The sequence below is a fragment of the Vipera ursinii genome (genome assembly GCF_947247035.1).
Source record: "Vipera ursinii genome assembly, chromosome: 2".
Classification (NCBI taxonomy): Eukaryota; Metazoa; Chordata; class Lepidosauria; order Squamata; family Viperidae; genus Vipera; species Vipera ursinii.
The window spans coordinates 75,548,130-75,573,035 of record NC_139513.1 but is presented as its reverse complement, the minus strand read 5'-3'; the positions used below and the strand labels follow the sequence as shown (position 1 = coordinate 75,573,035).

Here is a 24,906-nt window from a genome sequence, read left to right as displayed (position 1 = left end):
TTTATATCTTATTACCTTTCTGGATTAATTGTAACCCTGGTATTCAACAACCAGCTTCCAGAGTTAATATTCAGGACTTTGTAGGAGTAGAGCCACATTAATCCATTGTAACCAAAAATCAAAAGAGAATCTGGACAGGATATAAATATGTTAGGAAAAAAGAGGCAATGCATGTTCCATGCAAAACAGCAAAATAATAATACAGGCAGTCCTCGACTTACAACAGTTCATTTAGTGAGTGTTCAAAGTTACAACGGCACTGAAAAAAGTGACTTATGATTGTTTTTCACACTTACGACTGTTGCAGAATCCCCAGGGTCACCTGATCAAAATTCAGATGCTTGGCAACTGAGTCATATTTATGACAGTTGCAGTGTCCCAGGGTCAGGTGACCACCTTTTGTGACTATGACAAGCAAAGTCAATGGGGAAGCCGGTTTCACTTAACAACCGTGTTACTAAGTTTACAACTGCAGAGATTCACTTAACAACTGTGGCAAGAAAGGTCATAAAATGGGGTTGTAAAAAGGTCATAAAACTCACCCAACAAATGTTTTACTTAGGAAAGTAAATTTTGGGCTCAGTCATGGTCGTAACTCGAGGACTACCTGTAATGATAAACCATTTCCTATGCTCTTTACCTGAAAGAACCTCAGCATTTTGTTCTCCCAGTCATGGTGGATTGTTAATCAGTGCCCCACAATTTTCTCCTGATACCCGACAAGTATCCCCATTATTCCTGCCCAGAAGGAGTCCTTCATACCACCAGGCCTATAGGCAGTCCTGCCGACTAGAAAATCAAGGAAACTCCTGCCTAGGAAAAAGGAACCCCTTCCACATTGCCCTCAAGGACACTGTCTGTGCACATCCATGGAGTCACAATCTGAGCTTCTTTTACATACTAATTGTGCCAGCTGCTTAGTCAAACTTTAAGAATAAATAATCCTTCCATAAAAAGAGAGAGAGAAAATAAAGATATCCTCAAGTTGAGCTGGCTGAACGACTGGTGACTCCATAAACACACGTGTAAAAAAATTTAAAAATCATGCTCTGGGCTTGGAATTTCTTACTTTCTTACCAAGGACTAACCAGGGCTCAGCCTGCAAACCTAGACAGGTCAGTCAGATGCTGCCACCTGTTGAGGTTCCTTAAAGTAAAGAGATTAGGAAATTGTTTCTCTCTTTTTTTTCTTGTGATGTATTTTTTGCTCAGTCTCATCTCTTTCATGATAGTAATCATGATTACTATCCCAGTGCTACAAATGAGGTGAAGGATAGTGGCACACCAGAGTTCGTCCTTCAGGGAACCCTGTTAAAGTGAGATGAAATTCAGCTTTTTAGATTCAGAGGATCTGTCTGAAAAATACCAGATCCTCCCCAGGGCAATTCTCTGTTCTTGAAAGTCCCACTAGTGACCAGAGAAGCTTTTGACCAGCTGGCTTGCTCCCTGGGAGTTCTTGAATAGGGAAAGAAAGGGCTAATGTGATTTCTGCTTGGGCAAACTGTATCCCGCTGCTTCACTTAGCTGCAGCCTGACACTTTTAGTAAGACTGGGGTTTTTTTCCCCCCCTGGTATGGGTGTGGGTTTGTCCTTGCCTTGTCCCTCAATATTTTGCAATCACCTTTAAGGTTTGCAGAAAAGCAAAGGGGTCCTACGGACACCAGTCTCAGGAGCTGCAAAGTGATAGCGGTTTCCCCTACTGGCATCCTTGACCTGTTACACCCACACCCAGCCATACGCTTGGGGGGGGGGCTGGTGGAATACTCCCTCCGAAGTGCCAGCGGTCCGTGTCGGTGGCTCTGTGCCTAATTGCCGGGGGGGGGCAGAGAGCCAAACGAGCCATCGGTTGAGAAGGCTACTCTACATTTATTTATTTATTTATTTATTTATTTATTTATTTATTTATTTATTTATTTATTTATTTTAATTTCAATTCCATTTATATCCCGCCCTTCTCCGAAGACTCAGGGCGGCTTACAAGCTTAGCAGTAGCCTTCATTCTATGTATATATGCCTGCTTGTTAGGGCTTTCACACACACCCCCAAGCGGCATTATTACAAAGTCAGCTTAATTGCCCCCAACAATCTGGGTCCTCATTTTACCTACCTGGGAAGGATGGAAGGCTGAGTCAACCTGGAGCCTGGTGGGATGCGAACCTGCACTAATTGCAGGCAGCTGGTGTCACTTAAGGAGGCATTAGCCCACTGCTCCACCAAGGCTCTAAGAGCTTCTAAGAGCTCGGACGCGTGATTCGTACTAGCCAGCCGGGCGGGGGCGGGGCGGGGCGAAAGGGGAGACGTGAGGAGGGGGAAAGGAGGAATGCCCTTGCTTGGCGGGGAGATGCGAAGGTGGGGGGGGGGGCAGAGCGAGCCGGGCAGCCAGGGAGACCGAGGAGGCTGAGCCCCTCGCAGGATCCCCAGCATCCGGAGCCGGCCCACTCCGTCAGGCAGCGCGGGGAGAGAGAGAGAGAGAGACGGACGGGCAGGCGCGTCAGGGTTGCAGGGGAGTGATTGGAGCGGTCCCGTCAGGCTGCGGGAAGAGCGGGAGGCGGGCTTTTGGGCGCCGCGGGAGACCGAAGAGAGGCAGCCCCTTCCCTCTTCCCGGCCGCGGGCTTGCGGTGAGTGGGCCAGCGGGCCAGGCGGGAGCCCCGCGGGAAGGGCAGGGGCGGGCCGCCAGGGGACGGACGGAGGGGTCTCTCCAGCCGCGGAGCGTCCAGGGAAGAACCCGCAGAGCCAAGAGTCGCCTCGGGAAGCTCGCCCTGGCCGGGGTGGGGGGGGGGGGGTGGTGGAGTGGCGAAACCGGGGGTTGGTGGGGGGGTTTTGTACGTTCTTGCCGCAACAGCCTCTCTGCGAGGCTGAGTAGGGCGAGAGGTTTCGGGGCTGCCCCGCCAGCGCTCCTCGCCTCGGTTAGTTAAAGCAGCGTTTCCCAACCTTAGGAACTTGAAGATGCGTGGACTTCAACTCCCAGAATTCCCCAGCCAGCTATGCTGGCTGGGGAATTCTGGGAGTTGAAGTCCACGCATCTTCAAGTTCCTAAGGTTGGGAAACGCTGAGTTAAAGCCCTGAGCGGGAACTTGCAGCGCGCGGGCCGAGTTGGCCGAGCGCGCCGGGCAGGGTCCCAGCTTGCCGCCTCTCTGTGTCCGCTGCCTGGAGGCTGTGCTGGGAATCGCCCCGCCGGAAGCCGGGAGTTTCCCCGGGCAGGAGCTGTCCCAAGTTCTGGGACTGAGCTCCCTGCTTCGTTGGCGGGAAGCGAGGCTGGCAGACCCGGCAGGGAGGCTGCGGTCTCTGCCCGCTACCCGGGGCGGATCGGAGCCGCGAGCTTTCCTGCTCTGCATGTTGAATAAGTCGGCAGTGCGGATGGTGGTTGGAGAATGCGGGATGCGGAGCGGGCAGGTGAGGGGAAACTGCACGGTCTTCTTCGCCGTGTATGAGGAGCGGGAGAAATGGACCGGGAGAAGTTAAGAGAGTGAAAACTGAAGGGAGAGGAGAAAAAAGGGGTGTCGTGTGCAGTGAAGTTAACTTGCCTACAACCTGTCACACGCGGTCTTCCAAGCAAACGAGAAGGCACCGACCTACCTGGTAGCTGGTGGATTGACACCCTCCCCCACCCCCCTCCATGAGCCCTAGGAAATGCTGAAAGTCCCAGAAAGATTGACACACACGGGTCCACAGGGCTCGGATGGCTGCTCTGCCCATTTCTCCTATTGCTCTGTGCACCTGTACTCCCCACAACTCCCACCGTCATCCTGGTAGTTTGGAACCGGCCAGTGAAAGGTGAATCGTGGAAATAAATGAACAATTGTTGCACCTGCTCGTTGATAGGAAGGCAAACTCTGGAGATATGAGACAGGTGGCCAGTGAGCAAGAGGTGGAAACACTTCATTTATTCATCCAGCTATCTAAGAGCCTCTGAATGGCAAACAAAAGCAAATTTGTTTTTTTAAAAAAAAAACTAAAACTGCGTCGATGCTCGATGCTCATAATAAAACACCAGGCGGATATGCCCATGTCTTGCGGGATGCGGAGAGGGAAGGTGAGGGAAAACTGCACGGTCTTCGCCGTGTATCAGGAGCGGGAGAAATGGACCAGAAGTTAGAGAGTGAAAACTGAAGGGAGAGGACCAAGAGCCTTGGTGGAGCAGTGGGCTAATGCCTCCTTAAGTAACACCAGCTGCCTGCAATTAGTGCAGGTTCGCATCCCACCAGGCTGAAGGTTGACTCAGCCTTCCATCCTTCCGAGGTAGGTAAAATGAGGACCCAGATTGTTGGGGGCAATTAAGCTGACTTTGTAATAATGCCGCTTGGGGGGGTGAAAGCCCTAATAAGCAGGCATATACATAGAATGAAGGCTACTGCTACGCTTGTAAGCCGCCCTGAGTCTTCGGAGAAGGGCGGGATATAAATGGAATTAAAATAAAATAAATAAATAAAATGTCAGAACTGCCCTGCTAACATCCCAACCCAGTGCCCAGGAGGAGGGCCGTGTCTTCCCAGCCTTACAGAAGGGCAATAGGGCAGGCTTCTGCCCAGATGGGAGGCTTCTCACTGACAGGAATGAAATGCTGGCGATACTCAATCCCAGGCCAGCCAAGTGACACTGCCAAGGCTGGTCTGGGTCTGGATGGAGAAGAACCAGCTTTGGCTCAACCGTAACGAGATTGTAGATTTTAGCCGCCACCATCTCCCTTCCCTATCCCTCATTTGAGTACACAATATCTCTTCAATGTCACATTTGTTGGATGACGTTATCCAAACTGGGGTGGACTGAAAAGCCAGAAAAAGCCCGTCTTCAGGATCATAAGTAGTACAGCTTTAGCTGCACAAAAGTAAAAACCTGGGAAAAACGTTCCATGGGTTTCCTTCACTTGCTCCTCTGGCTCAGGAAATGAGACAAAATCCTGGGGTGAGGTATTTGGAGAACTTGTGTCCGTATCTTTATCCGGATAGGGAAAAGGAGATTTCCAGCCACGCCCACTTTTATGTTTTGCCCAGGGGCTGCTTGCGGTTGACCTCCCCCAGGTGTTTCTTGTTTTGGAGGTCTCTGCTCTCCATGGCTTTAATTCATCTGCTAGAGAACTAATGAACTAATGAACAGAGTTTCTCTGTCCAGCCAGACAGCTTTGTGAGAAATGAACCCTAAGGTTCCCCGTAGTATTCTTTTCATTTAGTCAGTGAGGTTCAGTTGGTGGGACTGAAGCCATCTGGACTCCCCCCCCCCAGTCATCTTTTCTGCCCCAACCCTCTGAAAGCTCTTGCTGCATGACTCCCGTGCTTCCCTTCATAGTGGATTACCACCACCAACCCGCCCTCTTTTTACCTCACTTTCTCCTTCCAGCAGTTGGAGCTTGCAAATGGTGCAATATCTCATCTTCAAACTCCTGAGATATTAAGAAAATCGGCAAGAGACTCACTGACCCCTAGCAAGGTGGCTCAGAGATTCAAAATTCTTCAGATTTCAGCAGGGGGAAAAAACAAAAAAAATAAAATAGGGAATCTCTCCGTCTCAATTTTCTATTCGCGTGTATGGGTGTGTATGTGAATATTCATATATGACACTCATAAAGTATGTCAAATACAACTTTTTTTTAAAAAAAAGCCCTTGAGTGATATGTTTCTTTTTTTATACCAATATCAACCAATACCTTCAGACCCAGTCTTTCCATGAAATACTCCAAGAAAAAGCAATTGTATAGTTTCTCTGGGATGCTTTTACTTCATCCTCCTGCCCATTTTCCTACCTAGAATATTTCTTGAAAAGGTTATTTCACAGATATGGATCCCACACTTTGGGTAATTGGGGGGGGGGGAGGAATCTCCCTGCCATATAAAACAAATGGATTATATTTTGTGTGCAAACAGTTCTCCAGAGCACAAACTAGCTTGCCTCCATCATTCAGATCATGGTTGTTATGGCTTTCAAATTATTTGAGGCACCTCTTCTGGTTTCTTACTTTTGTAGCAAGTTACTTTTATAAGCATCTTTGTACTTGTTTTGTTTTGCGCATGTATCTCTTTTCATGTATCTTACAGCATATTATTTGTAGATAATGTATAAGTGTGGATCCTACAAAAGGTTGCTTAGCATTCCTACTCAATCTAACATGGCATGCACTACTCTTAGAATATTCTACAGTTTTTGATATTTCATTAACTTCTACCACTGTTTAACAATAACGGCATCAATTGTGTGCTGGGTGTACATGTTTGTCATAGGAACTCATGTGCCTCTCGTAAATAATTTCATAGAAATATTGGGTTTTGTTTGAAACAAAACTTTCAATCTTGGAGTTTTGAGAGGAAACTCGGGATGACCTTGGATGTTAATGTCCCCATTTACACATTAACTGCTCATACTCACTGAGGATTATTAGTGTGCCCATTTACCAAAATTCTGTTGATATCAAAATTGCTGATGTGTAAAATTCATTCACTATATCCTTAGTATATTAGTATATTTCAGTGTATTTTAGTATATTGAAATCAGGGCTGAGTTAGAGAAGAATTGAGAATCTTGGCTCAAATTCAGTGCTGTGCTTGTTTCTGTGCTGGACCTTTATCTACTACGTGTGTCCTATTTGACTTTTATATATACAAAAACTAAAAACTACAGCCCAACCTTTACGCACCTGTTGCATATACAATGTGTTTGTTTGTTTTTTCACATTGTATCACCTGAGTACATTCATAAAGAAAAAATGCAGCTTCGGCACAACTTGACCATATGTTTGTTTCCCAGTAGTAAATAAAGTGTGGTTATGTAATACAGATAGCTCTTAGGTTCAGCACATGTGTAAGCAAGGAAAGCAGGAGTCAGCCCTCTTTTAGGGAGTAGGAAGCAGAGCCTAAATCAGGTGGGTCAAAAAAATTATGTTTTTATTCTGTGCGTGAATTTATTGAAAATGTTAAAGAGGGAGCATTTCAGCTGCAGGATAGTTTTAATTGGGGGAATCTACTAGCAGGTTTGGCAATGTAACATTTCTTGATGCTGCTTTAAAATGGTTAAATCTGTCTTAGAACATTTTGCGTGTCTTTTTGTGATTTTTTTTTATTGGTCACATGTTTGGTGCAGTGCAGTACAAAACATGGCTATGTCAACCAACCTCCAATCTACTTACTTTGTGTCAAAAGTCCAAATCCCGCTGGGTTTTTTTGACTTTCATTGGTTCCAGACTCTGCAATGGAAGTTTCTGTAGGAAAACTAGACAGATGCTGAAGGATGCTGCCACCTGTGGCTCCTTTGAGATTAGAAATCAGTATCCAAATGGAATTTCATTCAGTCATTCACCCTCTTGCACACACAATTCACACATTATGCAAAAAGCTGACTAGTATTTCTCACTCTCTCAATCGTTACTGAATTGAGACGGGATTGGAAAGGATAAGCATATGGGTTTTGTAGAAAAAGCAAACCCCTGTTGAGTTACCTGGATTTCTGAAGATTGATTTACTTGGCTAAAATATATATACACTGGGTAGATCACAATATCTTTGTGTGAAAGAATTTGGAAATTGGTTGTCTGCCTTAGGTGAGCTGGTCATGTGCAGGAGGAAATACTCATAATCTTATATACTGTCAAAATAAACTACTCTCACTAGAAATACATGATAGAATGGTCAATACAGAGGCCCACACATTGCGGCATTTTAATGATTCATGAATCTATAGATTGAAAGCCAACGTAGATAGTATTTCCTCATGGTTTCCTCTTACCACCCATTGCCCAATAGTAATGTAAATTGACCAGCTTCAGCCTACTCAGAGCTTACCTTCTTGTGTTCCCCTCCCCCACATCACCACTGTGCATTATTTAGTCAAGTTGAAGTGTCTTTAACATAAATACGTGTGCATATAAATATATATATCACATATGTGAGAAAGCTGAAGAAGTTTAAGGCAGTGAAAGGTGTGCCAAGAGGAAAAATGAAAAGGGAGAGTCATGTTTTTCACCAAACTGACAGAAAAGGAAGTGGAAGAGGAGGGGGGGGCGTTTGATAGGTGCGAAAGAAACTATGGATGTATATGTCTCTTCATGTGTCCATTCTGTGCAAGACAGCATGAGTGTATGGCTGCTGGTAGACACCGTGTGGGTGGAAGAAGGAGAGAACTGCATTGTTGGGAAAGAGAGAGTGTGCAAGTGTAGCCAGTGAAAATAATTATAAAAGCCTCTAGTGGACTGTGTAACAATGAAAAATTACCGTATGTGTGCTTGTGCAAGAAATGGAGAGAGACCATAAAGAAATTTGTCTATTAAAAAAAGGGGGAAATATGTATTATACGTAAATATTTTATGCAAGGATCTGGTATAAAAATGAAAGGGGTATGTGTAAGCAATCAAACCATTACTTGCAAAGTGTAACACAATTTTTCCTTCCTTAATGCTTTCCAGATGTCTTAAGAGTGCAATTCCCATGATTCCCAACCAGTCAGGCAGCACACCCATGTTATGATGATCTCGTCCCATTTAAATATCAGACATCCGATCCAAAGGAAATCTCCGTTCTAAGAAGGTGTTTTCCTCAGGCTCCTCAAATCTCCTGAGAGAGAAAGGGCTTAAATTTCCCACCATCTGGCATTATAATTGTTGTCCATCTTTGCACATATTAAATCTAATTTTACTCTTTGTGTTTTTTCTAGAAGCATCTTTGTAGGAGATCGTACGATTGTGTGTCTTGAAGGCACATTGAGACATGCATGCACAGACAGCGGGGAGGAAGCAAGCATGCTTGTGTAATTAACAGGGCAGTGCAGATAAAGAACACAACAGCAGAACTAATTTCTGAATCTGTGTGTGGCAGCCAATGCAGAACTTGGTCCTGAGGCCAGGCAATTGGCATTCCTGGCAGATCTACAGAGGGGCTTGCTTGACTGTCATCAGCTCACACAGGAAGCAAGCTGTTGAAGCTCTATAGGTGATTTGTTGAGGGAAGAGAGCTTATTGGCATGTTGGTGGGAAAAAAACCTCTCTTCTGCTGCATGTGTCCAAGGATGAATGGACAGGAGCTGTTTATAGAAAGTTCCATAAAATCTCTGGGTGTATTTCTCTTATTGTGATGATCAGTCATTATACCAGGATCCTCACTCTGTCCTGTTTATACAATATCTAGCTGCTACATCCCATTCTATTTATTGGCATGATGAAATATCAGCAGAGATAGTTGGGTCTCTTTTATTTTTCTTCCTTTCAATCATGTCCAAGTTTCAGATTTCCTGGACAAGTCCCTAAAGTTTTCTTGGCAAGATTTTTCAGAAGTGGTTTGCCCTTGCCTCCTTCCTAGGGCTGAGAGAAACTGGCTGGCCCAAGGTCACCTGATCGGCTTCATGCCTAAGGTGGGACTAGAACTCCTAGTCTCCCAGTCTGTAGCCTGATGCCTTAACTACTACACCAAACTGATACACTCTTTCTAAAGAGAGAAAGTCAAATTTAGTTATAGGTTTGCCAAATTTTTGCCTAACCCCACTTTTCTGTTACAAAAGGGGGAATATTTGTGAGAGAAATGGTGACAAATAAAACATATTGGAACTAAAATTGTAACACATAAGGTAATTGTGGTGATAAAGAAGAACTTTATCCTGTAAAAGTTCACGGATACATTAGTTACTACATTAATGAATTATTTAAAAAGCCACACTGCTTATTAACTGTGCACTGTTACTATAATTTTGTAAGCCCTTATAAAGTTTCTTTTTAACCTAATGATATTTAAAAAAGAGAAATTGCCTTACACTCCCCGGATTATGACCACAATTCAGACCAGAATTTCCATTGCTCTGCAAGATAGTTTGTTAAAATTGAGTTGCGCCCAATTTTATGACTTTTTTTTGCCACTACTGTTCAGTGAATCACTCAGTTGTTGAAAGTATCACCTTCCGTGCCTCTTCTTTTTCATTTCTGAGGTGCATTATTGATTAGTTTATAATTAATTTGTCTCTCTCCCACAGTCTGAAAAACACAAAATACAAATGCTGCTGATTGGTGAAAAGAAAGTTGCATTCAGCCAGATGGTCTGTAGGCTCGGAACATATTAAACAGTTTTATTTGCCATTAGTGGGCAGTTGCAACAAATGAGCTCATAGGCCCTTTATGTCTCCCAACAGTTATTATTCCCTGGCTTATTGTTATTGCTAGGATTTATCTTGCCTATTGCTCAATGGGAATTATTATACGGACCTTATTTTCCGAGCCTCATTTATTAAGATATAGACTACCCCACGGACAGTATGTACTCAAAGTGGGGGAAAACAATTCCAGCTCTTCTCCTGCATCCTATTGGAATTCCATTCTCCTATGAAGGTGGTTCCTTCTCTCTATGTGGTTTCTAAAAAAAATTAAGTTGCCGTTGTCAGTGCTTAATCTAAAGGAAGTTCATTTCTGTTAATGAGACTATCCCTCCAGAATACAGTCCTTCCAGACTGTAGCTTAATAATGCTACATCTCCTTCAAGTCAACAGAGACTTGGGACACTTTTCTGCCAAACGTTGCTGCAACTGGCTCAGATGAGTCTCCTCTTCTTTGGACTGACTCTGTACCAAAGCATTGCATCAGAGAGAGAGAGCCCAGAACTACAAATACTGCTTTTGTGGTGGGGCTTAAAAGCACTGTGGAAAATAGAGCATTGATGTTAAGTGTAACACACTAATAACAAGCCATTATCTCCTGTGACCTGGACCGCTGCAGTGTTCTCTGCCTTCCAAAATAATCTTAATTACTAAGAAACAGCAGTAGCTAATCTATGGTGGACAGGACAGGATCAACTTAGAAGGGAGGCTGCCTGAAAGTCAACAGCAGGGGGGGGGAAATGCATACAAGGACATGCATTACTCCCAACATCTAAAGAAATCAGTTCATATTTTCCATTTTAGAAACTAGCATAGAGATGATATGGATTTCTCACCTCAGCTCACCACAGCAATTACAGGTAGTTCTCCAAAGCACCTGAAAGCAGGACAAGAAGCAATGGATGGAAACTAGTCAAGGAGAGAAGCAACCTAGAACTAAGGAGAAACTTCCTGACAGTTAGAACAACTAACTTGTAGAACAACCTGCCTCCATAAGAGGTGAATGCTCCAACACTGGAAGTTTTTAAGAAGAGACTGGACAGCCATTTGTCCGAAATGGTATAGGGTTTCCTGCCTTAGCAGGGGGTTGGACTAGATGACCTCCAAGGTCCCTTCCAACTTATTATTATTATTATTATTATTATTATTATTATTATTTATTATTATTATTATTATTATTATTATTATTATTATTATTATTATTATTATTATTATTATTATTATTTTGTTGGCACAGTTTCTTACAGATAGAAAAGGTAAAGGTAAAGGTTCCCCCGCACATGCGTGCTAGTCATTTCCAACTCTAGGGGCTGGTGCTCATCTCCGTTTCAAAGCCAAAGAGCCAGCGCTTGTCCGAGGACGTCTCCGTGGTCATGTGGCCGGCATGACCAGACGCCAAAGGCGCACAGAACGCTGTTACCTTCCCACTGTAGTGGTCCCTATTTTTCTACTTGCATTTTTACATGCTTTCGAACTGCTAGGTTGGCAGAAGCTGGGACGAGTAACAGGCCCTCACTCTGTTACGTGGCACTCGGGATTCAACCCGCCAAAATGCTGACCTTCTGATCGACAAGCTCAGCGTCCTAACCCACTGAGCCACCGCATCCCTGTTTTAGAGATAGATAGCAACCCACATTTCAAGATTAGAGCAAATGAGTCAGATTAAGGTCTCTACATCAGCTAATGTTGGGTTTTTCCCCCCCAATCAGGCCACATTTTTACAAATGGAAGTTTGCAAATGTTGGAGTGACATAAACATTCCAAATGATAAAGAGAGCATCGGTTAATAGTATAGTTATATGGCAAAGGAGGCTGATAAAATCCAGTTTCTTTTGTCTTCTTTTTTACTTCTAGTTGCTTCAAACAGATATTTTGGGGAAGGGGGGGTGATTCGGGGGCGGACAATTGAAATACACCTTAAAGAACTGAATGGCATGCACACTGTTATTATCCTTGTAAATATTTTGCTACTTCTGCTGATTGCTGAGTTCGAGTCTCACTGGCTCAAGGTTGACTCAGTCTTCCATTCTTCCAAGGAAAATGGGGACCCAAATTGTTGGGGGCAACATTCTTACTCTGTAAACCGCTTAGAGAGGGCTGTAAAGCACAATAAAGTGGCATATAAGTCTAAGTGCTATTGCTATTTTCTGTTCTTCTGGATTGCGCATTCCATAACAATATCGCTGCAGTACTACATGAACCAAATACTGAATCATATGGGCAGCATATAACAACAAAGTCATTTAGCATTATCTCAGGGGTTGCCACAAAGAACAGGGAGTCAAGCTATTCTCCAAAACACCTGAAGGCAGGACAAGAAGCAACAGATGGAAACTAATCAAGCAGAGATGCCACCTAGACCTAAGGAGAAATTTCCTGACAGTTAGAATAATTAATCAGTGGAACAACCTGCTTCCAGAGGCTGTGAATGCTCCAACACTGGAAGTTTTTAAGAAGAGACTGGACAGCCATTTGTCTGAAATGGCATAGGGTTTCCTGCCTGAGGAGGGGGTTCAAGTAGAAGACCTCCAAGGTCCCTTCCAACTCCTATTATTGTTGTTGCTGTTATTACCCCATTTGAGTTTAACCATCCAAAACTCAACTGTGCAATCCTAAACATCTTTATTCAGAACTAAGTTCCACTAAGGTCAGTGGGATTCACTCCCTGATTGCAAACTAATTAAGTTGGGCATAATCCCTAGTCTGTTCCAAATCTAAACTCAAATTATGGAATTTGCTTCGCTGTCAGGAACTACTTTGAAACAATAACATTGATGAAAGATTAAGATTCACTTTGCATAAAACCCTTATTTAAAATAAATTGCACATAATAAAATACAGTTCCGATGCTTGGAGGTTTTCTGCCCTCTTTTTCCACAATGTCATATTGTGGGAGGAGAAATGAATCCAAAAGTCACTGCCTTATAAGATGCCTCTTTCTATGATGTAATAAATATATAAAGAATTATCTGTACCTGAAGTATCTAAGATCAAGCCTTCAAAATTATGTCCCTATAGTTTCTATGATTGTAGAGCAATACTCTGTTGTTCTCCTATCCCAAACCTAAGTGAAAATGGTACACAAAGACCCTACCTGAAATGAAAACTTGGGGAGAGGTGTGTGGATATACCTTTCTCTTCCTTAAAATCCTCTAAGCTTCGCCCATGGCCATTTTTATAGGATGGAGCCTGGCTCACATCTAGTCTTCTCAAGATATATCACACATGGACAGTTGCTTTCAGGCTGCTCCAGCTCCTCAAAGATCTGTTCCTAGAATCAGCTGATCCCTGGCAAACTATATCTGGAGAAAGACCAAGAAAAAAAGAATATGGAAAAAGGACTTGCATTTACTTACTAAAGTCAGCTTATCATGCTAGGTATTTGAAAGCGATCCAGCCACCCAGATCACTGTTGCAATCAGCCTCAGGGGGAAAAAAGACAGGTTAGAATTATAATCAATAACAATGAGAACTAGTTTTATACATATGTGTATTTATCTTTGTGAACTTTCCAGTTTTATATTCAGAATTATGTTAAGTCTTCTTGGGAGTAAACCTTTCTTTCATAATTCAAACTGACACAAACGTAGGACTGAGTTCCAATAAATTGGGTAGGGCTTCATCCTGAATGCAACATGCACTGGAGCACGTATCTCATTCTCTGGAGATGGTACCTAATAAATGCTCCCTTGGCTCCCAGCAAGGCATTGCCTAAAGAAAGTAATCAGTAAAAAAAAGTATTTATGGCATTTAAATGGAGCAGTATAAGCCTTTTCTTTGTAGTTGAGGCTGCTTTAATTTTCAGACTCAGGGAAGTGGGCAGAGGCTGATGAAAATTGGAATATACGAATAATCAGGGATTATTTGGTATCAAGAGGTGGAAAATGAGTGGCACTCATCAATTCTTTATAAGTCTAGATATGGTTTGCAGGATATCAAGTATTTTCAAGATGGAATCTCCTTCCTCACACCCTGAGATCTAATATTCTAGCAATCACATTCTCAGCCAATATTAGACATGGACCAGTCATAAACAAGAGATATAGGTAGAAGTTAATCTACAAAACAAGAAGGTTTGCAATACTTTTTATCAAAACCATTAAAATATTTTTTATCAGTGGTCAGCTCAATTTAATATTAAAACATTACTTGAGAAAATAAATGCATTCTAGAAAGTTGGCTATATTTGCTTCTTGCAGCAAAAACATTAGTTCTGATATTCATCTGTGGGGCTTAAATAGTAACAAATTATTCATGGCATGAATTTTTGTCAGCAGATGCTAACTTCATTTGAGCCATGGTAGTTCCTACATGCTGCTTGTGAAGTGTCAGCACAATCCATAGAGTGCAATTTCATAATTTCATAAACTGCCTCTGTTCTTAATGGACAGTCGTCAAATTTTAAAAGATGGGACATTTTAAATTCAAGTTTAGCTGAACAGCACTTAGAGGTAATTTTAATGCATTTTCATTACAAAACTCAGACATGTGGCTGTGCATTGCTTATTTGGTACATTTATTCTTAAAAAATATTGCGATAAACATCTAAAAAAAGATTCAAGAGGCAGAATTTTAAAGAGCATGTAGTTCATTGTAGTTCCATGGTTAAAGTTTTATGCTGGTTCACAATTGCAGTTTTGCAGTCCTGTTGTGTTCATTATCTAAACATTATCCTTGGTGCCAGAAAAGCTACAGGGTCCAAAGAATGAGGGATACATCCATAAATTTAACTGATTGTAGTTTTGACTTTAAAAAAATATTGAAGCTATGCTCATTTCTGTAGAAAGGATGGATATGACACCATAATATGTTTAAACACACCTAAAGTCTGGTACACTTGTGTCTCTTTTTTTTTATCCCATTATCCCGCCCTTCTCCGAAGACTCAGGGCGGCTTACAATTTAAAGCACAAATCAATGTGCTTAGCAATAGCCTTCATTCTATGTATATGCCTGCTTATTAGGGCTTTCGCCCCCCCAAGCGGCATTATTACAAAGTCAGCCTATTGCCCCCAACAATCTGGGTCCTCATTTTACCTACCTCGGAAGGATGGAAGGCTGAGTCAACCTTGAGCCTGGTGGGATGCGAACCTGCAATAATTGCAGGCAGTTGGTGTTACTTAAGGAGGTATTAGCCCTCTGCTCCACCAAGGCTCCTTAACAGCTCAGTTACTCTTCTATTGCTATTCATTACATTCATTGCATTAGACCTGGGCTTCTGGACACAGAGTGAAGGAATGGATGACTCACTGGTCAGAGCTTAATTCAACAGTCACTGTGTATATATATTTTCACTTCATCCAGCTCATTTGATTTCACTTCCCTTCCAGGTAGCCCTTGACTCCAAGTTTTCCATCAGCAGCACTGGATGAGAATTCAACAACTTCCTAGAGCTCACTGACGTGGCCAGCAGTATGGATTTTGTGATGAAACAAGCTTTAGGGGGTAAGTCTTACCTCCTCACAATATTCTCTTAGCTCCACTATTCTAAGCACTTAATAAGACTGAATTTCTGGTGGAAGCAGACAGCTTCAATCCAGGCATGCTGGTGGGCTTCATTGCATGAAAGTCTACTTCTGTTCCTCTTTTCTATAGGATTAAGGTCAGGACTTTGACTTGGCCATTCCTTTCATCTGCTTTTGCCAATCTTTGGTGGTACAACCTGTGTGTTTTGAGTCATTGTCTTGCTGCATTACCCACTTTTTTGAGCTTCAGTTCAAGGACAGATACCCTGACATTTTCTTGTAAATTTTGCTGGTAAAATTCAGAATTCATATTCCTATCATTTGCTGTCCAGAGGCAGCAAATTTGGGTCTATAGGCCCAAATCATGATACTACCACCATCATGTTTCACAGATAGGATGACATTCTTATGCTGGAATGCAGTATTTGCTCTCAACAAATATGTTTTTCATTCAGGCCAAAAAAAATCTATTATGATTTTGTCCATCCACAGAACATACTTCCAATTGTCTTCTGGCTTATCCACATGGTCTTTCACAAACTGCAGATAGGAAGCAATGTTCTTTTTGAAGAGCAGTGGCTTTCTTCTCACAACCTTGCCATGCAGCACACCTTTATTGCTCAGTGTTTCCTTGATAGTGGTATCACAAAGACTGACATTTGTCAATGCAAAAGAGGCCTTTATTTCCCTACACATTACCCTGGGGTTTTTTGAGACGTCTGAAAATATAATATACCGTGCTCTTGCTCTTGATTGGTCATCCACTCTAGGGAGGGTAACAATGGTGATGAATTTCCTGACAAACACTTGGGAATAGTTTTGTAAACTTTTTCAGTCTGATAGGCATCAACAGTTGTTTTTCCAAGCTCTTCAGAAATCTTTTTTCAAGCAGTGGCACACGTCTACAACCTATCTTATGAAGATCAGACTTTACAGTGAATATCCAGAAATAAGGCAGGATCTCCCATATGTATAGTGCTTATCAAATTTGTAGATGCCTTGCACAGCTGGAAGTAAAAGTAACTGATTCTCATGGCTGAAACATAAGAGTGTCATTGTTCCAACAGATGAGACCAGTAAAAGCAGAACTCCAAGGCTAGAGGTTTCCTTAAAGAACATGTTTATTGGCTACAAAGTATAGGCAAAGTCAAAAGTGAAACCAAATCTGGAGTTCCCTCCAATGTATTCCCAGGCAGCGATGACCTTGGTTCCCACAGGACAAAATAATGTTTAGGCTAACATTAAAATCACCCAACCCCCCCCCCTCCCAGTCCTGTGGCAACCGAAAATGAAACAAAATGGCTTTGGCCAGGATCGTTGCAGTGCTGACATAGAGTTTACAATAGAGAAGGCCAAAAAAAGTATCCTGGTAAGTTCTCAGCTGACATCTACTACAGAATGTGAATGCCCATGGATGTGACTGGAGAGAGTTTCAAGGTCCATTAAAAAAAGAGGACTTGGCCACAAGTTATCCATCTCTGCTTTAGAGCTTCTGAGAGATCAAAGGAGATCCCCTTTCACTGTGTCTTCACCATAAAAAGTCTATAAAGTAGTGGCTTTGAGAGAAAAGACTGGCTCATTTTTATTGCATGAGCTCCAATGTCAAAATAGGATTTGAACCTGGATTTCTGAGTCCCAGACCAACTCCTTAACAGCTACTGTATACTATGTTGTCTGATTAGCTTTTGGACTTGACTCATTGCTAATATAGAAGTTTTCTCTTGTTATTTTATTTTCTTTAAGCAGATAGAGCTCTCCAGGCATTTGCCCACAATGACACAATCGTGGCTATTCCTACGTACAAAAGTATTGCTTATATAATATTGTGTTCAAGCTTAGAAATGTTGCAGTAATGGGAAAACCAAGACAAATATGAGAGAGGCCCTTCTGAAAAATTCAGGGTTCTTATTCAGATGTCTTGTGACATCTGAGCTCCCCCTAGAGGTCCGCCAAAGAAATTTACTAATTGTCTCGGTGAAAATACTGACTTCTCACAACCAGAAAGATTATTGTTTCTGAGATCCTGCCTTGTTTGCTTGCTTTTATCCTCTTTATTATTGTTATAAATAACTGAAGGCAGTGAGCATATCTAATACTCCTCCCATTTTCCCCCAAAAAACAATTTTTAAAAAAAGTTTTATTACTTTAACAGAGTTCAATAATAATTATTCAACAAAAACGTGTTGTCTGAGTACCTTATTCACTAATACAAATTAAATTCCTAATCCCTACATCTTTTTTCTAACCATTGATAAAATAGGTCCCAAGTTTGAAAATATTCTCTTTCTTCTTTTTTCTGGGATTATACTTTGTTTTTTTCACAAAAACAATTCTGTGACTGCCCCAAGGTCACTCTTTCAGGCCTAAAGCACCCATCTAGATTTCCATTTAGGGAAAAAAGTGCGCATAATAATAATGTCTACTCAGGGTTTTTTTTAAAAATAAGGCTGATGGAAAAGCTCATAGCCATTTTGCCTGCCTGAAGAAACTTCATCTGTCAATCCACCAATTCCTTATTTTTCCTTAATAGTAGAAGTGGGTAACACCAGCCTTCTGGGAAATACTGAAAAGAAATGGGGATTTCCCACAGCAGTCCCTCTTACTATGTTTTCAACCATGCCATGTGCAGGGGCCACGAAGGACATGGGTAAAATGTTGGGAGGAGAAGAGGAGAAAGACCCCGATGCGCAAAAGAAGGAAGAAGAACGACAAGAAGCTTTACGCCAGCAAGAGGAAGAGCGCAAGGCAAAGCATGCCCGCATGGAGGCTGAACGGGAAAAGGTTCGGCAGCAAATACGTGATAAGGTGGGTCACCTCCCTGCCATTTTCCAAATAATCTCTCTGTCATTAAGATCTTGAGGGAGTGGTTTGGAAGAAATGGCAAGAAAAGGATTGAGAGTAAGGAGACTGAGCTTCAGGAAACTGAAGAAGTGATTATTCTTGATCAGGATGGCCAAGACTTGGCTTCTTTTTTTAAAGTACAAAACTCAGTTTTGAGGAGCCACTCAATCTAACCTGAATTATTTGAGATATGCATTGATTACCCAGAAAAAGTTGTAACTTTTAAGCAGTTGTTCTTAAACTATAACTGAGCATCTCTCCTACTGGTCATCCGTGAAGGAGCAAGAATTGAGGGGAACATACTTGCCTCAGACATCATGATGTCATTACATCAGCATGCCGTTTTCATGATGACTCCATAATCAGTGTCATCATTTTGACTTCTTCATGCCTTGTTACAGAGGCCGCCATTCTTTAATATTGGCCATGCATCAGCTTCTGGGAGTTGTAGTTTAACGACATCTGAAGGTGTAGTAATTCTGCCCCAAAGGCTTGACATTTGGATGGCCACTCCAACTCCATTCATGCATCAGCTTTTTAATAAAGGGAGAAAGGAAGCCAGAAATGTTGTCATATAACCATGTCATATCTAATGTACCCTTCCCATGGCACAGGGCTTCTGTCTAGCACGGGCTAGAGCAATTACAGGAGATGGGAATATTGCAAAACTCAATAGATAATATCCCTTACAGGTCCAGCATCTTGGACAATTATCTACAGCAGGAATGGAGATCTTCCAGTCCATGGGATAAACCCTTCCTAGTTGCTCCATCTGGCCCTTAGAGACCCAAGCAAAGTCCCTCTCCTTCCTTGAACCCCCTGTTCTCTCCCTGAAACCCTGCCCCCATCTGCCTTCCCAATGAAGGGCTGCACCTTCAGGTCTCTATTGCACTTGAAATGTGGCTTCCCCTTTACAATGAAGATTGGGCAAAGATGCACCTGGGCAGCCAGCACCTGAAGGTAAGAATATAAAAATAGCCCTGCTGGATCAGACCAAGGCCCATTTTATTCCAGCATTTCCATTCTCAACCTGATGTCCATGGGGTTCAGCCAGCTATACCCATTCATTGCCCTGTGCCTTGGGAAATGCATGGAACAACTGAATTCCTGAAAGATACCCTCAGGGATCAGCTCCTTGAAAGGGTTTCTGATACCTGGAAATGATTCCTCCCCAGAAACAGGGTGGCATCCAGAGAATGGGAAGAGAAACAGACCATAGCCAAGAAATCATCTGCTCCCTGCTAAGAGATTGAATCCTGTTTTCCCCCTTGATTGGCAACATTATGCCAGTAGGTTGACCCTGCCTATTGAGAACAAAGCCTCACAGTTTTGTCCCTCTTCCCCCCCCGAGGGAAAGTGAACTAAAGCAACAAGGACTCTTGCCATGAGCCCTTGAATCTATTTGTACCCCACTGGAACATCCCAGCATTGCTGCAGCAGTTCCAGATGAAAGAAAGAGAAACCCACCTGCACACAACATGGTTACACTCATTCACCTTCTAAACATTATTCCTTCTTTTTCTTTCCTCTTTGCCAAAGCTCTTATTCCAGGGCCAGCTGTAATTGTTTAAAGAGCTTTTATTGGAGTCCAACAACTAGAGGTGAAGTGGTCTCTGCCAGGCCGTCTTAAGATTACCATCTTAGAGCTCCTTTGATGTGAACTTCCTTTTTGTTGCTGATAATCCTTAAATGTACTGAAGCTGGCCAATATTCAGCTTCCTGATGTTAAGACAAAAGGCCGGTTTCTGCTATTAGCAACTGTCATTCATCCAGCTGAGTCTAGACTCACTGCTTCAGTGCCCGCCCACTGTTTCTTTTTTTTTTCCTTTGACTTTTCTTTTCTCATCTCCAGAAGGCAGACCTAGGAGCCACATCCCTGGAAAAGTGACAGTCTGTTCAGCAGAGTGATGTGATCCAGCCCCGCTTCCAGGCCAGCTCTTTCCCTGCATTATATGTACTTGCTCACGAACGATTTCTCTCTGGGTCCCGCTTCTCTGTTTGCACTGTAGCAAGAGGAGAATCATTCATAAAGTGTTGGCATATGGTCTCAAGGGGCATGTAAATTCAATAAATAAATGGTCTTTGGACTAGGCATGAGCCATCATATCCTGCGCTGAAGCTGGATGCTGTTAGAGTGTTCTTTGGCATCCTCTTTTGCCATTTTCTTTCACTCAGTCATTCCTCTCCTCCTGGCGTATTTGTCTTCTAAGAGAAGAATATAGACGACTGGGAATAACTAAAGTTCAGTCTCTGTCATCTGCCTTTTTTAAAAGATTAAAATTAAGACAGTAACAGTGAGCATGAGCAGATTCTGCTGTCCCTTTAAATAATTATGCAGAGATGGGAGAATTTGAACCAATATCGTTTGCTCCCCTTCGGTGTATCTGCCCTTTTTTTACATTGCTTTTAAAAGTATTCATGCCTGGCCCTTCTTTATAGACAGTGAGCCCAATGAAGACACGCTCCAATTCATCATAAGGGTTACCTAGTCACTCATTTCCCTAACATCTTTTAGGCCAGTTCCTCATTCTATGGCACCAAGACAGAAGCAGCACTGATACGATTACTCCATCAGTCTTCTGCATCTTCTGAAGTTTGAAATGCTCTTATTGAGCTCTTCCAGAGCAAATCAAGCTTGGAGGGCTGGATGTCAAAGCTGATACCAGAAAGAATTAAAGGGAAATTATCCCAGCTGAAGGAAGCAATTATAGAAATGTGAATTGAAAACATTATGTGCATCAAAAAGGGATAGACTAGAAATATTGTATACATAAAAATTGCTATAAATGCAAAGCATCAGCTAAACTGGAAGGAGTAAAATTGGAGGAATTGCCCAATAAGATTGAGAATACGTTTCGCTGGAAGAGAAGATCACAGAACCTCTGTATTGATAGCATACCAAAAATTGAATGAAGAAGACCTAAGTGGAAGAGGAAATTGTCTTCGTTTTTTGTTAGTAAGCTTCTTAAAGGCACATCCTCCAGGAAATTTCTCCTGTTTTTCTTATTGCTACTGAAGATTTGAAGTTGAGAGTACATACATACATACATACACGCACACACACACCTATATATACATACACACACATACACACACATATATACATACATACACATACATATACATACACATACATATATATACAGATACATACATACACATATACATGCATATACACATACATGCATATACACATATATACACATATATATACTGCTCAAAAAAATAAAGGGAACACTTAAACAACACAATGTACTGTATTTAATAGTAGGATGTCTTATCTTGTGTTCCCTTTATTTTTTTGAGCAGTATATATACATATATATACATACATATATACGTTAAATGTTTGTTAAGCATTCAGAATACACTTGCTTAGTCCCAGACACAGGACAAATCTTATTTCCTGTTTCGGCCTAGCCCAAGGCCATCTTACAGGCAGTAGCCACAGCAGTGGCAGCTCATATTTGTGTAAATTTTTTGGCTTTTTGTTAGCAAGCCAAAAAAATTACATACATATATACATATATATATATATACAGGTAGTCCTCGACTTACAGCCACAATTGAGCCCAACATTTCTGTTCAGTGAGACATTTGTTAAGTGAGTTTTGCCCCATTTTACAACCCTTCTTGCCACAGTTGTTAAGTAAATCACTGTAGTTGTTAAGTTAATAACACGGTTAAGTGAATGCAGCTTCACCATTGACTTTGCTTGCCAAAAGGTTGCAAAAAGTAATTACGTGACTTTGGGATACAGCAACGGTCATAAGTATGAATCAGTTGCCAAGCATTTGAATTTTGATCACTTGATCATGGGGATGCTGCAAAGGTTGTAATTGTGAAAAATGGCCATGTCACTTTTTCAGTGCCGTTATAACTTTGAATGGTCACTAAATGAACTGTTGTAAACCGAGGACTACTTGTATAAAGATAATTGTATGCAAAATTAGCATCAATTCCACAAAATGCATGGTTGCTAGAAGATAGGGTAGGCTGTCTTTCCAGAGTCCTTACCTTTTCCAATCATAACACCCCTTTTGGCTCCAGTCATGCTCAAATTATGAGCAGGGGTGCTGCAGGTCTATCTTTATTATTCACCCTAGAAGTGGCAATATTAAGGCAATGTGCCCTTATCTGCAATTCTCAAGATCTTTCTCCAGATGTAGATAATGCACTTGTGGCTGCCAGGTACCAGTCCATGGTATGTTTTTTACTGGGGGCAGACGAGAAGACTGCAGATTATGCAAAGGAACTCATATTTTGCATTAGTTTAGGTTTTATATGTCCCTGCCCTTCTTCACTGTGTCATGAGAAGAGAGGGAAATGTTATGCAGGCACATAGCACCCTCAAATATTTTAGTCTGATATCCAGTGTAGAACGTACACCATTTAATCCATCTTCCAACATGGGGCGTTAATGTCATTCAAACTATAACTGTCATTGCTTACATCCAGCATAGTCATTTGGCATGCTAGCTGTGGTTATTGTAAAGGTAAAGGTAAAGGTTCCCCCGCACATGTGTGCTAGTCGTTTCTGACTCTAGGGGCCGGTGCTCATTTACGCTTCAAAGCCGAAAAGCCAGCGCTTGTCCGAGGACATCTCCGTGGTCATGTGGCCGGCATGACTAAACGCCAAAGGCGCACGGAATGCTGTTACCTTCCCACCGTAGTGGTCCCTATTTTTCTACTTGCATTTTTACATGCTTTCGAACTGCTAGGTTGGCAGAAGCTGGGACAAGTAACAGGCGCTCACTCTGTTATGCGGCACTCAGGATTCGACCTGCCAAACTGCTGACCTTATGATCGACAAGCTCAGCATCTTAACCCACTGAGCCACCGCGTCCCTGTGGTTATTGTAAGCCATACTTAACAGAGTGGGCAAGGAAGCTACTTTCTAAATGAATGAAAAAGCATAAAATACTTTTCCAGATTTTCCATTAACATGAAAGAGAAGGGTTAGTGTCACCTCTGATTAATTCAGGGTCCATGTATTGTTTCAATACTTGGTGACCATATCACCATTTTCATGCATATTTTCTGTTTCCAAGCTGTGTAAACCTGAATGCTTAGTGGATATAAGCATATCAGGTGATGTGTATTTGTGTAATGAGGGTGTGGCCTAAGATGATCAACACCCTATATCAAGGTGTGCATAATTATTAGGCAGCTTCTCTTCCTCAGGCAGAATGAACCAAAAAAGAGATTTGACTTACTCCGAAAGGTAAAAAATTGAAAAACATCTTTCAGAGGGATGCAGCACTCTTGAAATTGCTAAGATGTTGGGGCGTGATCACAGAACCATCAAACGTTTTGTTGCAAATAGTGAACAGGGTCGCAAGAAACGTGTTGAGAAAAAAAGACTGCCAAATATTTGAGAAGAATCAAACGTAAAGCTACCAGGAACCCATTATTCCTCCAGTGCTGTCATATTCCAGGACTGCAACCTACCTGGAGTGCCCAGAAGTACAAGGTGTTCAGTGCTCAGAGACATGGCCAAGGTAAGGAAGGCTGGCAGTAGGTTTGGGAGTTGATTTTGAGTCCATCTTCAACCCAAAAAGGTCCAGATAGTTCATCTTTAATAATACCAGCCCATACCAGTACCCCACTTCCACCTGGCTGGGTTCGAAGTCGAAGTGGAGCTTCTGCTCATTACTGATCCAGCCACAGGCCTGTCCATCAGGCCCATCGAGTCACTCTCATCTCATTAGTCCATAAAACCTTTGAAAAATCTGTCTTCAGGTATTTCTTGGCCCAGTCTTGCTGTTTCCACTTATGTGTCTTGTTCAGTGGTGATCGGGTTTCAGCCTTCCTTACCTTGGCCGTGTCTCTGAGCACTGAACATCTTGTACTTCTGGGCACTCCGGGTAGATTGCAGTTCTGGAATATGGCAGCACTGGATGATAATGGGTTCCTGGTAGCTTCACGTTTGAGTCTTCTCAAATCTTTGGCAGTTAATGTGCGTCTTTTTTTCTCAACATGTTTCTTGCGACCCCGTTGACTATTTGCAACAAAAAGTTTGATGGTTCTGTGATCACGCCCCAATATCTTAGCAATTTCAAGAGTGCTGCATCCCTCTGAGAGACTTTTTACAATTTTTGACTTTTCAGAGTCAGTTAAATCTCTCTTTTTTGGCCCATTTTGCCTGAGGAAAAGATGTATGCATACCTAATAAGTATGCATATCTTGATAGGGTGTTGATCTTCTTAGGCCACACACTCCCTCATTACACAAATACGTATCACCTGATATGCTTATATCCACTAAGCATTCAAGTTTATACAGCTTGGAAGTGGAAAATAAGCATGAAAATGATATGGTCAAAATACTCACTTGCCTAATAATTGTGCACACAGTGTAGATTCTGTCTTAGCTTAGATGGTAAAGGAAATACATAAAGGCAACAGAAGTTGCAGTTTTTGTCTCAATTATCAGTAAAATTTAAAGGTCTTTTCTGTACAGCATTCAGATGCCAGATTGTAACCCTAAGAACAGACTGTATCACTATGGAAGCAGCTGATGTCATTTACTGGAGCAGCTGGTTAG

General features: G+C 42.2%; 2 protein-coding genes across 8 annotated transcripts in view; one reads left to right on the top strand and one right to left on the bottom strand.

Moving 5' to 3' along the window:
* CPLX2 (complexin 2) overlaps positions 1-24,906 on the top strand; it is a 152,772-nt gene that overhangs the window by 123,109 nt on the left and 4,757 nt on the right. For 3 of the 5 annotated variants that reach the window (XM_083352284.1, XM_083352281.1, XM_083352282.1), the window contains 2 exons: positions 15,385-15,499; positions 18,149-18,324. In XM_083352284.1, the coding sequence (XP_083208410.1) occupies positions 15,469-15,499; positions 18,149-18,324 (207 nt within the window). In that variant the 5' untranslated portion in view covers positions 15,385-15,468. Of the gene's footprint in view, positions 1-2,391; positions 2,618-8,604; positions 8,909-15,384; positions 15,500-18,148; positions 18,325-24,906 lie in introns of those variants that run through there. The other 2 variants (XM_083352283.1, XM_083352285.1) reach the window with 2 other exon arrangements.
* THOC3 (THO complex subunit 3) overlaps positions 8,954-24,906 on the bottom strand; it is a 35,284-nt gene continuing 19,331 nt past the window's right edge. Inside the window, exons 1-5 of one of the 3 annotated variants that reach the window (XR_014491167.1) lie at positions 19,828-20,683; positions 18,668-18,893; positions 13,150-13,357; positions 10,892-10,932; positions 8,954-9,939 (exon numbers count right to left, since the gene is read on the bottom strand). The gene's annotated coding sequence lies outside the window, so the exon portion shown is untranslated. Of the gene's footprint in view, positions 9,940-10,891; positions 10,933-13,149; positions 13,358-18,667; positions 18,894-19,827; positions 20,684-24,906 lie in introns of those variants that run through there. The other 2 variants (XR_014491165.1, XR_014491166.1) reach the window with 2 other exon arrangements.